A 13,322-nucleotide genomic window follows, 5' to 3' on the forward strand; every position below is an offset into this window, starting at 1 on the left:
ATCTGACAGCTCTCTCTGCTGCCCTTGTGAAGGAAAGTGCTAAGTTTATTCTGTGACCCTCAAAGCTCTACCGCAACGGCCAGCGCTTGCTGGAAAAGCAAAGGTTCCAGTTCCCGCCTTCCTGGCTCTACATTGACAACATCGAGGGAGAGTGGGGGGCCTTCAACGACATCATGCGGCGGAAGGACTCTGCCATCCAGCAGCAGGTGGCGAACCTGCAGATGAAGATCGTCCAGGAGGACCGGGCTGTGGAGAGCCGCACCTCCGACCTGCTCACCGACTGGGAGAAGACCAAGCCTGTCACGGTGAGTCTCGCCCCCGGCGCCGCAGCTTCTCCCGAGCCGGCGGCAGGTGACCTGGCGTCTCTGCTTTCGGAGACTTAAAAGGCCCTGCCATGGCTTAGCTTTCCAGAATGAAGACTTTTCCCTGTAATCAAAAGGAGCAGTACTTGCAGGTAGTGGATTTGGAAACACGAAAGCCTACTTAGACCTCCTCGTGACAGTCACTTAAGTCAGGGAATTGTTTTGAAGACTAACGTTTTTCTGTTTGTAAGTTATCCTCTTACTTAGGCATAGTCAGAAGTTAGAATTTCCTCTCTCGTGGACACAGGCCAAGCATCCCGCTTGAACTCTGACGTCATTGTCGCGGTCGTTAAGGCTTTCTGTACCGGGACCTGCCACACCCTGGTCTCTGGGTTCATTCAAGTATTTATTGAGCACCGACTATATATATCCTGGGCAGCAGAGATACAGCGGTGACCAGAAAGGAGCCCTCCCTGCGTGGAGTTACGCTCCACTGGGGCACGGAGGGTAAAGAGTGAACGAGAAGAACAGGTGTTTTAAGTCAGATGGTGATATGTGCCGCGGGAAAGGGGTGTTGGCGCGTTCCTGCTCTGCAGGGGGTTGACATGTGGAGGCTCAGGGAGGGGCCGGCAAGCGTGCCGTGGCCGAGGGGGCGTCCAGGCAGGGGGACGGCCAGTGTGGGGCTCAGGCACGTAGGTCACGGCCTGCCTGGCTCACTGGGTGGAATTCAAACTTAGACATACACGTACGCATAGAAGGGGAAGGGTTTTGAAATGCTCTGAACGTCAGTCTGGTTTTATAGTGTGGATGGAGGTTCTCCGCACCAGTCCTGGGGGCTGATTTGGCTGCCCCACGTCTCCTGGGTTGGCCTCTGTGCTGCTGGGCCCAAGGTCCTGCCTTGTGTTTCATTTTGGCTGAGGGGCCCCGCTGTTAAGCAGGCTTGGGCTTTTGCTAACGCCAGAGCTTCCAGGCTCTGCAGGGGAGTGAGTACTGATCACTAGACAAGGGTGTGATCACCTGAATTTGAATATCTTTTGTGGCCTCACCTTGCTAGTAATGTGTTAGAGTGAAAACTTTGATATTTTGTGTAGTCATTCTCAAAGGTTATCAGAATGGAAAGGAAGTGTGTAAACAGTGTTAAGGCTGAAGTAGAGTCTTCTCCAGTGAGAACAGTGCTTTCCTTTTCATTCTTCTCTGGGTAACTGATACCCCGACTCCACATCTCAGGGAGGGCGTGGCTGGCAGCCCCAAGCACCCTGTCCCCTCGGTCAGGAGTGTCCTGCTCCAGGCCCAGGTCTGTCCTGACTCTTCTCTTCCGTCTCCCTCGGCACTCAGTGAGGGGATGGCTGAGTCGAGAGGTGCTCCACCTTCCCTGTGTCAACCCTGGGGGTAAAAGTTCACCCAGGAATGGACGGGCATCATCAGTGCACAGCCTGTGGACGTTCACGTGCGTAGACGCGCTCAAGGAGTCACATCTTCTGGAAGCCCGGCAGGCCCCCTCCGCCGTTTCAGAGCCAGAGCTCGTGTCCTGAGCCCCGGCTCTGATCCTCTGGCCTTGACTGCTTCAGGGCAACCTTCGCCCGGAGGAGGCGCTTCAGGCTCTCACCATATATGAAGGAAAGTTCGGCAGGCTGAAGGACGACAGGGAGAAGTGTGCGAAGGCCAAGGAGGCGCTGGAACTGACAGACACGGGACTTCTCGGTGGCAGCGAAGAGCGCGTCCAGGTACGAAGCGCTCCAGCGGGCAGCTGGGGCCGGGCCCCTCGTGCTCACGCTGCCTCTGGCCCACAGTGTCTCAAGAGCCGTGGGGTGGTTCTGCTTCCAAGTTCAGCTGCTTTACTCTGCTTCATCGCAGGTGGCCTTAGAGGAGCTACAGGACCTCAAAGGCGTTTGGTCAGAACTCTCTAAGGTCTGGGAGCAGATCGATCAGATGAAGGAGCAGCCGTGGGTTTCAGTGCAGCCTCGGAAGGTACGTGGAGCTCCCGGTAGCTGTTACGTACACGCCTTCACGCGCTGAAAGTTGTAGGCGTCACCTAGAAACTCGGCAAGCAAGGAACTGTTAGAATTCACAAAATGTCACTTGATGGTCGTTTACATTATTCATCCAGAGCAATGTAACATTTCTCCTGAAACCATTTTAAAAATATTTCATCGTTTAAAGGAATGTTGGCAAACTAAATACCATCTTGTGTTTCTCTTGACAGCTTCGGCAGAATTTAGATGGCCTCTTGAACCAGCTGAAAAACTTCCCCGCACGATTACGGCAGTACGCGTCCTACGAGTTTGTCCAGAGGCTTCTGAAAGGTTACCTCAAGGTCGGTGACTCAGAGCTGCGGTCACAGATGTCCGCTAGAAACACGCCACACGGGTAACACGGCTCCCTCTCTCCACAGATAAACATGCTGGTGATTGAGCTGAAATCCGAAGCACTTAAAGATCGCCACTGGAAACAGCTGATGAAACGGCTTCGTGTAAACTGGGTTGTTTCTGAGCTGACCCTCGGCCAGATCTGGGACGTTGACTTGCAGAAAAATGAAGCGGTTGTCAAGGACGTGCTGCTTGTAGCGCAGGGGGAGATGGCTTTGGAGGAATTTTTGAAGCAGGTAAGTAATAGGCTGATGGGCATTCCAGATCTTGTTTCAGGCTGTGACATAGACTGACGTAGATTTGAGCCTCACATGTGGTCCCTTTTGTCTCCATTACACTCGGTCACCTGTGTGGCTGGCGAACGCCCACACACTGATGACGTGCCTCTTTCGGTTTCAATTCAGATAAGAGAAGTGTGGAATACTTACGAATTAGACTTGGTTAACTATCAGAGCAAGTGTCGCCTGATCCGAGGCTGGGACGACCTCTTCAACAAGGTCAAAGAGCACATCAACAGCGTGTCTGCCATGAAGCTCTCTCCGTATTATAAGGTACCGCTGTGGGGAAGCGTCCCTCCCGCACATCCACCGTTGTACCTTCAGACTTACAGTCAGGGCCTTCCCAGGCGGTCCAGCAATTATGACTCCGCGCTTCCACTGCAGGGGGTATGGGTTCGATCCCTGTAGGGGAACTAAGATCCAGCATGCTGTGTGGCCAAAACAGATTCTTTTTAAATAATTAAAAACTAAAAATGGCCAGACTCACAGTTCCCAGGTGCCTCTGGTAGAAGGTGTGAGTCACGTAAGTCGACAGGATCTCTTATCTGCATATTGGCGTGAGTCCTGGTGTATCTGAGAGTGGAGAGTTCAGCATTTGAGCTCTGCCTTCCATCCACCCGCTAGGTGTTTGAAGAGGATGCCCTGAGCTGGGAAGACAAACTGAACCGGATCATGGCTCTCTTCGACGTGTGGATCGACGTGCAGAGGCGCTGGGTCTACCTGGAGGGCATCTTTACGGGCAGCGCAGACATCAAACACCTGCTGCCAGTGGAAACCCAGCGGTTCCAGAGGTACAGCCTCGAGCCGGGACGGAGGGCTGAAGGGTAGGCTTGGCTGGTAACCACCCTCTGCACGAAGCCTGACGTTAACCTCGCTTTTAATTTGATTTGTAGTATCAGCACGGAATTCTTGGCTCTCATGAAAAAAGTATCCAAGTCTCCCCTGGTCATGGATGTTCTGAACATCCAGGGGGTACAGAGGTCGCTGGAGAGATTAGCAGACCTGCTAGGAAAGATCCAGAAAGCCCTGGGAGAGTACCTGGAAAGAGAGCGCTCATCTTTCCCCAGGTGAGAGGGTGGTTTTTACGGGGACTGAAGGGAAGGTCAGCTCCGGCGCCTCCTTCCCGCCCCTCCCTCCCTCCTGGCCTGTGTGTTGGTCACTCTGACGTCAAGGGTTTTGTTACCAGTAACCGATTTAGTGAATACCGTTTCTCCTTCATCCATTGCTTCCTAATTATAACAAATAATCCTTAATTTTCTACCGTGGGTTCATTTACTAAGCTTCATTTAAACTATTATTCACCCTCCCAGGTAGCTAGCATCTCTTAAAATTTTAGCTGTGATTCTTTTTTTTTTTTTGGCCACGCTGTGTGGCATGCGGAACTTCCCTGACCAGGGATCGAACCCGTGCCCCCTGTGGTGGAAGCACGGAGTCTTAACCACTGGACCACCAGGGAATTTTGTATTTTATTTTCTAAGTGGCATTCTTTTCTTTCTGAATAGTTTGCTTAATATAAACAGAGCAGGTTTTTAAAAAATCCCTAAGGTGCGGTGAATTATATGAAATCCATTGAATTTCTCTTCAGGATCTGTTAGGTGAGTGTATATCTTTTGCTGAGGGCTGGAAGAAATTTGGATGTGATCTGAATTCAGGCTGGAGGTGGTCCATCACAATCCATATCCACTTTCCTTTCCTATACAGTTTGAAGTTTTGCCTTGATTCCCCTTATTTGTGTATATGTCATGTTTTAGCAACTTACATGCTATTTTAATTTTAGGTTTTATTTTGTGGGTGATGAAGATTTGCTTGAAATCATTGGAAACAGTAAGAATGTAGCTAAGTTACAGAAACATTTCAAGAAAATGTTCGCTGGTGTTTCGAGCATCATCCTAAATGAAGACAACTCTGTCGTCCTGGGCATCTCATCCCGTGAAGGAGAGGAGGTAGTGACATTCATTGACTGTAACTTAGAAAACTTCGCTCCCATCTTGGCGCACTTTAATTCTTAGAGTTTCTTTGTTTCAGGTTATGTTTAAGACTCCCGTGTCAATTACTGAACATCCCAAAATCAACGAGTGGCTCACCTTAGTAGAGAAGGAGATGAGAGTCACGCTGGCCAAACTCCTTGCTGAGTCTGTTACAGAAGTTGAGATTTTTGGTAAAGCAACTTCAATTGACCCAAATACCTACATCACCTGGATTGACAAATACCAGGTACTGTCCAGTAGAAGGGGGACAGTCTGAAGGTGAGGGCACTGGCTGATCTTTAAAACCATCCTTTTGGGTCTTGTGTGCCGTGTCTCGCAGGCCCAGCTCGTGGTCCTGTCGGCCCAGATTGCCTGGTCTGAGAACGTGGAGACAGCGCTGAGCAGCGTCGGCGGGAGCGGCGACACGGCCCCCCTGCACTCCGTGCTCAGCAACGTGGAGGTCACCCTCAACGTGCTGGCCGACTCGGTCCTCATGGAGCAGCCGCCGCTCCGGAGACGCAAGCTGGAGCACTTGGTTAGTCCCATTCCTCCCAGCCAGGCTCCTGGGGCTTCGCCTCGGACAGTTGAAAGAACTCACGCTTGAAAAAGATCCTAATGGGTGTCAGGGAGAAAAACAAGTGGATGGCCTGTTGACAAATGCTGGGGTGTGTACTTGACTCTCTGGTACCGTTGAAAGGCAATCTTGGGGGACAGGAGTTAACACACACGACCTCCCGACACAAAGGGGTGACACTCGTGCCTCTGGGCCTTTCACACTCTCGTCCTGTCCTTCCCAAAGAACACGTCCCGTGGCGGACCAGCCCAGCGTGTCTCTGAGCCCGAGTTGCTTACTGCTGCTGGCCTTTGCGCCCCCGTGTGCAGCGGATGGACTGTTGGGATAGACACAGCTCTTCTCCCATCACGTTTTATGCTAGTTGCAACTAGCAGAGTTTTTTGTTTGTTGTTTGTTGTTTCTTTGTTTTTGCTGCAGCTCTTGATTCTGTGTAATTCCATTGTGTGAATAACAGTTTTATTGTTTTTAAAAGTGAACAACAGTTCTGTTGTTTTTAAAAGTGAATGTTTACACTGTAACTGGACGTAGAATCTCAATTTAAAAGTCTACTACATAACCCCCGCACCCCGAGGATACGCTTATGTACTTCAGTTTACATGCTTCAGTTCATGAAATGTACTTTCTGATAAGCTCTTTAAAGTGACTCTTTCTTCAGATCACAGAGTTGGTTCACCAGAGAGACGTCACCAGGTCCCTGATGAAGAGCAAGATTGACAACGCCAAGTCTTTCGAGTGGCTCAGCCAGATGCGGTTTTACTTTGACCCTAAGCAGACCGATGTGTTGCAGCAGTTGTCGATTCAGATGGCAAATGCCAAGTTTAACTATGGCTTTGAGTACCTGGGTGTCCAGGACAAGCTGGTCCAGACCCCCCTCACCGACCGCTGCTACTTGACGATGACACAGGCCTTGGAGGCCAGGTTGGGCGGGTCCCCCTTCGGTGAGTCCCTCCCCACACCTGGACAGGTGGAGTCAGATAGGAAACGTACTTTTCCAAGATTAAGCAAGTGATCTAAATGTATTTCTTAACTGCGTGGCTGGTACCTTCTAAAACTTTAAATCCGTTGGCGGCTATCACATTTATAGTTGACCCTTGAACGACATTGATTTGAACTGTGTGAGTCCACTTAGACACAGAGTTGTTTTAATAGATAGGCAGTCGGCCCTTCATGTTCACCGGTTTCACATCCTCAGATTGACCCAACCATGGATTAAAGTTTCCATCCGAGGTTGGTTGAATCCATGGATGCAGAACCTGTGGATACGGAGGGCCAACTCTTGGACTCGAGGGTCCATGGATTTGGGTAGACGCAGGGGTCCTGGACCAGTCCACGTGGAGACCGAGGGATGATTGTACTTCGGTTTTTTAAAATGAGTTGCTTTTTACAGTTCTTAAAACTAAAGGTGTGTTCTTACTTGAGTTCTCAATTCCTTTTCTTCAAACAATAGGGCCTGCTGGGACTGGGAAGACCGAGTCTGTCAAAGCTCTCGGCCATCAGCTTGGACGCTTTGTTTTAGTTTTCAACTGCGATGAAACCTTTGACTTCCAGGTGAGAAGCTCTGCGGGAACCGCCTAGAGTTAAGGGCCTGAGAGGGCTGGGTGGGGGATAGCAGGCGGCACCTCTTAGAGCTGTGTTGGCCTTACAGCACAGCATGGTCCTCTGGGGACAGGGTTACTTGAGCTGTTGGAGGTTCCCAGCACGTGCTTGACACCGACTTGAGCTTCACGTCTTCAAATTCTTCAAGCTCGTCAGTGTAACGTATCTTCCTGGTGTCTATGCCTGGGAATAAACAAATACTATGGGAAAGGTTTTTTAAACAATGTGTTAACCTTGCCATTGGGATTTTATTGGCACAGGAGGAAAAATGATACGTTACATCTGTACCACTGTTTATGAGGCACTTGACCTGTGGGGCTGGGCTCCTTGCCTCACGTGTGAAGCTGATGCCACCTTCACAGCCCCTCCCACCACCACCCCCACCCTGGGAGGAAGACGATATTGTTCCCATTTCAAAGATGAGCAGACAAGGGTTTCAAGATGTGATTTGCCCAGGGTGGGACCAGTCGTCCAAGCCAGAATCGGAGCCCCGTACAGCCAGCACCACGGCCGTGGTTTCAGCTCCCTTCCCTTCTCGTTTCAGGCGATGGGACGGATCTTTGTGGGGCTTTGCCAGGTGGGAGCCTGGGGCTGCTTTGACGAGTTCAACCGCCTGGAGGAGCGGATGCTGTCGGCCGTGTCCCAGCAGGTGCAGTGCATCCAGGAGGCGCTGCGCGAGCACTCCAGCCCCAGCTACGATAAGAGTGAGACCGGCTTCTCCTTACGGTTGCCTGGAGGGCGCACAGGGGGTCGCCTCTTTGATCAGAAATAAGCGAGACTTTAACATAGCTCCAGGACTCGCTGCTACAGGCGGGGCGGTGCATCCTGAGTGAAGACAGGCGGTGGGGCCCAGGGTAACGCTGCACCCCTCGTCCCAGAGCAGCCCCGCGGAGCCGTCAGTCCTTCCCCTGCAGCAGAGTCCCTGTGCTCCCTCCCCCAGCATCTGCACACAACCCAGGTTTGAGCTGCTCTGGGCCCCCCACATTCCCCTCCTCCTCCCTGCATCCCACAGAGCCAGGCCTCCTGGCCAGAGTGTTGGGAACGAGCCCTCGTCACGGTGGGAGTGCCTGCTCGGAGGGCCCCGGGAGCTTGTTGCGCACACAGCCTGGGCTCGTGAGCTGGAGGACGTAAATAAATACATCCACGTTGGAGAGTTTACCTTTTAAAGTTCCCTTTTTTCCCATAATAACGGTAACTCATCTTACCAGACCTCCTAAATAAAACAAAAGGAGTGTCAAATCAGTACCTGTGTACTCCATGTTCCGTGTTCTCCTATGGAGGAAGTCTGATCCCTAAGTAGTCCAGGGATGGGGGACGGGGGGGCTGTTTATTTTGTGTTTGCCTTTGATGACCCTACGAGAGGGTCATTCTCGTGACCTCAGCCGGTCAGTTTTGTCACAACACGGATTGGTTTTTATTTCTGCAACTATTGTTGGGCTGTTCTTGCATTGACCTTGTGACGCTCAGTAATGCACAAATGGTGGGCTTCCTGCCTCTGGGACTTGATCCGTTACACATTCGGACGGCTTTTGTGTGGGTGAAGTGGGTGAAGATGGGCCTGCCTGGACCGGTGGGCATTGTGTCTGGTGAGAGCCTCCAGCTCCCCTGGAGCCCTGGGCCGGCAGGGAGATGGGTGCTTGCTCTGCGGTTTTAGAGAGATTTTGGAGTGGTTTTTTGACTATCACGGGTCTTAACACCATCCTCCGATTTTCAGCCTCTGCCCCCATTACTTGTGAGCTGCTGAACAAACAAGTCAAGGTGAGCCCAGACATGGCCATCTTCATCACCATGAACCCCGGCTACGCGGGCCGGTCGAACCTTCCAGACAACTTGAAGAAGCTCTTCCGGAGCTTGGCCATGACCAAGCCCGACCGGCAGCTCATCGCCCAGGTCATGCTGTACTCACAGGGCTTCCGCACCGCCGAGGTCCTTGCCAACAAGATCGTCCCGTTCTTCAAGTGAGTTACTTAGAGTTATTCCGAATCCTGTTTCTGACATGTGTCAAGTGTGCCATTTACAGTTTACCTGTGCAGTTACGACACTACCTTCCACGTATCCGTCTCTGATTTCTTGATGTTCGATGCTCTTGGTGCTCAAAGTGTACTGTTTTTAAAGAAAACCCTTTCTCTTTTAGACTATGCGATGAGCAGCTCTCTTCTCAAAGCCACTACGACTTTGGTCTCCGAGCCTTGAAGAGCGTGCTGGTGAGCGCCGGAAACGTGAAGCGGGAGCGGATCCAGAAGATCAAGAGGGAGAAGGCGGAGCGCGGCGAGGCGGTGGACGAAGGAGAAATCGCAGAGAATCTCCCTGAGCAAGAGGTGGGCGAGGCACCCCTAACCGCTCAGGCCCAGACTCTGCTTGTATTACCCTTTGCCACCCTGAAGTCATGCCTGGAGGGCTCTCACTGTGGCTCACATGCCCCGGGGTGAACGGAGGGGACCCGCATTTGACGGGAAGCCTGGGGGTGGGTGCGGGGCGCTGGGCCTCACTGCTTGCTCACGGGACAGCTGTGCCGTGGGTCCGCCGGGGACAGGGCAGTAGATGTGGAGCCGCCCCCGCAGAGCTCATCCCCTTCTCCCCACGCAGATCCTGATCCAGAGCGTCTGTGAGACGATGGTGCCAAAGCTGGTGGCAGAAGACATCCCGCTGCTTTTCAGCCTCTTGTCGGACGTGTTCCCTGGGGTCCAGTATCACCGGGGCGAGATGACAGCGCTGAGGGAGGAGCTCAAGAAAGTGTGCCAGGAGATGTACCTGACATACGGAGACGGAGAAGAAGTCGGCGGGATGTGGGTTGAAAAGGTAGCTGGGATCGTGGTGTTGGCTGGCGCCTCACAACCCCGCAGGCGACCGCGAGCGGTAACGACGGCCGCGGACTTGGTGGAGAAGCCACGTCTTACGGGGCTTTGTCCACCAGGGGTGTTGTCTGGTTTGTGGAGATTTGCCCCAAGACCTGTTAGGATTTTTTCCTAACTTGAGAGTAGTGATAGGGAAACTTACCTGAAATTTTCAATTATGTGGTACAGTTTGTTCTCTGAAAATGCTGGCTAAAGGGGATCATGATGAAAACCGTCTATGGCAGTAAGTGATCTGCTTACAAGACTTCCCAGTACCACGATTAACAACATAAATGTGTAATCAATAGGGTTTACATTCTGTATCGACTTCTTTCCTTTATCTCCTCTGTGAGATTCACTTAAGAAAAAGCGCGTCACGTGCACGAGCTGTGCGTGCTGACCGTCCACTGCGGTCCTGGGTTAGACAGGCGGCTCGTTCATCTGGTCTCTGTCCTCCCGGCAGGGCACCTCAGGTCTCTCCTGAGGCAGCTTGGTGAGCGTCTCCTGACTCAGTCAGACAGCTCCACAGTTCAGTAAAAACCCTCTGTGTTTGCTGTGCTGTGGCCAGTTGAAGGTCTCTCTGGTTGGAAAGTCCCAGTACTTGCCTTGGAAGAGTCACAGCACACGTCTCCTGCCCGGCGGTGGGAGAGGCGGTGAGGAACCTTCCACCTTCCTTCTCTGGAGTGCTTACGGTGCTGGTCGGTCTGGCCCTCAGGTTCTCCAGCTCTATCAGATCACCCAGATCAACCACGGCCTGATGATGGTGGGGCCCTCGGGCAGCGGGAAGAGCATGGCCTGGCGCGTTCTTCTGAAGGCTCTGGAGAGGCTCGAGGGTGTGGAGGGCGTGGCCCATATCATCGACCCTAAAGCCATCAGCAAAGACCACCTGTACGGAACCCTGGACCCCAACACCAGGGAATGGACAGATGGGCTGTTCACACACGTTCTGAGAAAGTAAGTGCACTTGGGTGGGTGTCCGCACTCCGGAGAACTAGGACCTAGGAACTCTGTCCTCGTGGTAACAGCGTACGTTATTCTTCTTACCACGCTCTGGACAAATTAAAGTCACTTTAGAAACCGTTACCGGCTGAGCATTTTCAACCTCAGTCACCCACTGCTGTAAAATCCTCCCACACCAGGATCATAGACAACGTGAGGGGTGAGCTGCAGAAGCGCCAGTGGATCGTCTTTGATGGCGATGTGGATCCCGAGTGGGTGGAGAACTTGAACTCGGTGCTGGATGACAACAAGCTGCTGACCCTGCCCAACGGAGAGCGCCTCAGCCTTCCGCCCAACGTACGAGGCTAAGTATCCCGCCCTGACTGCCTGGCGCGCAGCCGCAGCCGGGGGAGCGGCTCCAGCCTCTGTGGCAGCAGTCAGTGTCGGGGCCTCTCTGTGCTACATTCTTTCCATTCCTGTGGCTGGTGAGAAATGTTTTCAAAGCGTTCATTCATGACTTCCCACTACTTGCTGAATATTAAGCCTACTCAGTAGTTCCCGGGTCGGGTAGCTTTTCCTACAACTCCGTGAGGTGGGGTTGTAGTTAGGATTTCTGCGAAACGGCAGAACAAGGGGTTTAGATATGGACACTTTCAGGGTCATCCCTTGGAAATGAGCACTTGATCCAGGTCCTGACCACGCCCCCTGACAGCGGTAAACATGGGCAGGCCTGGCCTGGGCGTGCGTTCATACTTTGACCCCACTTTTCTGGAGTTCCGTCGTGTGCCGGGCCTTGTTCTAGATGCTGAAAATGTAGCTGTAAACAACACAGACAGAACCCCTGCCCTCCCAGGGCTCACAGTCTGAGGTGGGAGACAGACAGGATAAGTGGTGATGGGGCCACGGAGAAAGTAAACTGGAGGAGAGCAGCCGCCGGTGCCAAGGGGTGGAGCTTGCACTGGCAGAAGGGGCGGCGCTGAGCCCCCCCCCCCCCCCCCCGGGAAACTGAGGACACGAGGGGGCGGCTCCTGCGGCTTCCGGGCGTTCCAGGTGGAGGGGCGGGTGGCGGGGGAGGAGCGTCTGGCTGTGCCCGGCGTGTGCGAGGAGAGCGGGGCAGTTGGCTGATGCGGAGAGAAGTTGGGGCGGGACCCAAGGGGGAACAGGCAAGATGAGGTCAGGCCCGGGGTCGCTGAGGACTGGAGCTTGCGCGCTAGGTGAGCTGGGAGGCCACGGCACCCCAGGCACAGCTGTGGAGGTGCTGAGAAGTAGCTGAGCTGTGGGTGTGAGTTCAAGCTTGTGCCAGTGGGGTCGGCTGACGGGCTGGAGGTGGGTGGAAGGGAAGGGAGGAGTCCGGCCGCACTCCCGAGCCGCTGGGGAGCAGGAGCCTTTCCCACGACGCAGGGTCAGCATCGGTGGTTATCGCCGCTTCAGAAACCAAGCCGCGGGTCTGGGAACATGCACGTGTGCAGACTCGTGTCTTGATTTGACTTGTCGGGTTCTTTCCTTGCAGCTGACTACCCAGTAGATTCTAACTGTTGTCAGAAAGAGCTCCTCGTGAGGCGTGTTAGCAGTGATGTTAAGGCTCTGGGATCAGATGGTCCAGTCTGAATCTCAGCCCCGCTGGCGACTAGCAGTGGGACCTGGCGAGGCTGCCAATCCCACGTGCGAAAGGGACCCTGCTGGCCAGCCTGCCGGCGGGTTCGAGGCCAGAAACCTGGCCACAGCACCTCACTGCTGACCCTGCCACCCAGGGAGCTGTTGGCTCCATCCCACCAGAGCTCCTCTCCTCTCCTCTCCTCCCCACCACACACAGGTTTTTTCCCACCCAGATTCTCAGGGAGAGAGTGTTGGTGGATGTTGTGATGAGGCAAACCGTAGACATTCTTACTTCTAAACCAAGTGCAGTGAGATGGGATTTAAATTGTTCTTTCGGTGGGCATGTAGGTAAAGTAATTTCAGTACCCGGGTCTGTACCAAGCCCACGTCATTAACTGTGCCCGGTGTTCTCTTCCCTCAAGGTGCGCATCATGTTTGAAGTGCAGGACCTGAAGTACGCCACCCTGGCCACGGTGTCGCGCTGCGGCATGGTCTGGTTCAGCGAGGACGTGCTCAGCACGGACATGATATTCAACAACTTCCTGGCCAGGCTGCGCAGCATCCCCCTGGACGAGGGGGAGGACGAGGCCCAGCGCCGGCGCAAGGGCAAGGAGGACGAGGGCGAGGAGGCCGCCTCCCCGATGCTGCAGGTACGCGGGCCAGCGCCGCTCCGCCGAGTGCAGCCAGCTGGCATCTGAGGGTGCTGGGCCGCTGCGCAGAGCGAGGCCGGGCGTCCCACCCTGAGCGTCTGGAAGGCGGGGTGCTTCTCACGATGGTCACTGCTCCGCTGCTGAAGCCGGCCACTCGCTGGAGGTTTGCGTAATCAGTGCAGTTGCTGCTGCAAAAGCGTGGCCGCGCACGGAAAATTTA

General features: G+C 53.7%; 1 protein-coding gene across 3 annotated transcripts in view; it reads left to right on the plus strand.

The window, feature by feature from the left end:
- DYNC1H1 (dynein cytoplasmic 1 heavy chain 1) overlaps positions 1-13,322 on the plus strand; it is a 66,045-nt gene that overhangs the window by 26,281 nt on the left and 26,442 nt on the right. For all 3 annotated transcript variants that reach the window (XM_032624342.1, XM_032624339.1, XM_032624341.1), the window contains exons 16-35: positions 66-305; positions 1,871-2,026; positions 2,157-2,270; positions 2,506-2,616; positions 2,695-2,904; positions 3,073-3,219; positions 3,571-3,737; positions 3,840-4,013; positions 4,724-4,889; positions 4,972-5,160; positions 5,254-5,448; positions 6,143-6,425; positions 6,935-7,035; positions 7,628-7,787; positions 8,798-9,041; positions 9,218-9,401; positions 9,670-9,882; positions 10,633-10,871; positions 11,057-11,213; positions 12,875-13,102. In XM_032624342.1, coding sequence (XP_032480233.1) covers positions 66-305; positions 1,871-2,026; positions 2,157-2,270; positions 2,506-2,616; positions 2,695-2,904; positions 3,073-3,219; positions 3,571-3,737; positions 3,840-4,013; positions 4,724-4,889; positions 4,972-5,160; positions 5,254-5,448; positions 6,143-6,425; positions 6,935-7,035; positions 7,628-7,787; positions 8,798-9,041; positions 9,218-9,401; positions 9,670-9,882; positions 10,633-10,871; positions 11,057-11,213; positions 12,875-13,102 — 3,678 coding nt within the window. The remainder of the gene's footprint in view (positions 1-65; positions 306-1,870; positions 2,027-2,156; positions 2,271-2,505; positions 2,617-2,694; positions 2,905-3,072; positions 3,220-3,570; positions 3,738-3,839; positions 4,014-4,723; positions 4,890-4,971; positions 5,161-5,253; positions 5,449-6,142; positions 6,426-6,934; positions 7,036-7,627; positions 7,788-8,797; positions 9,042-9,217; positions 9,402-9,669; positions 9,883-10,632; positions 10,872-11,056; positions 11,214-12,874; positions 13,103-13,322) is intronic.

Source organism: Phocoena sinus, chromosome 2, assembly GCF_008692025.1.
Source record: "Phocoena sinus isolate mPhoSin1 chromosome 2, mPhoSin1.pri, whole genome shotgun sequence".
Classification (NCBI taxonomy): Eukaryota; Metazoa; Chordata; class Mammalia; order Artiodactyla; family Phocoenidae; genus Phocoena; species Phocoena sinus.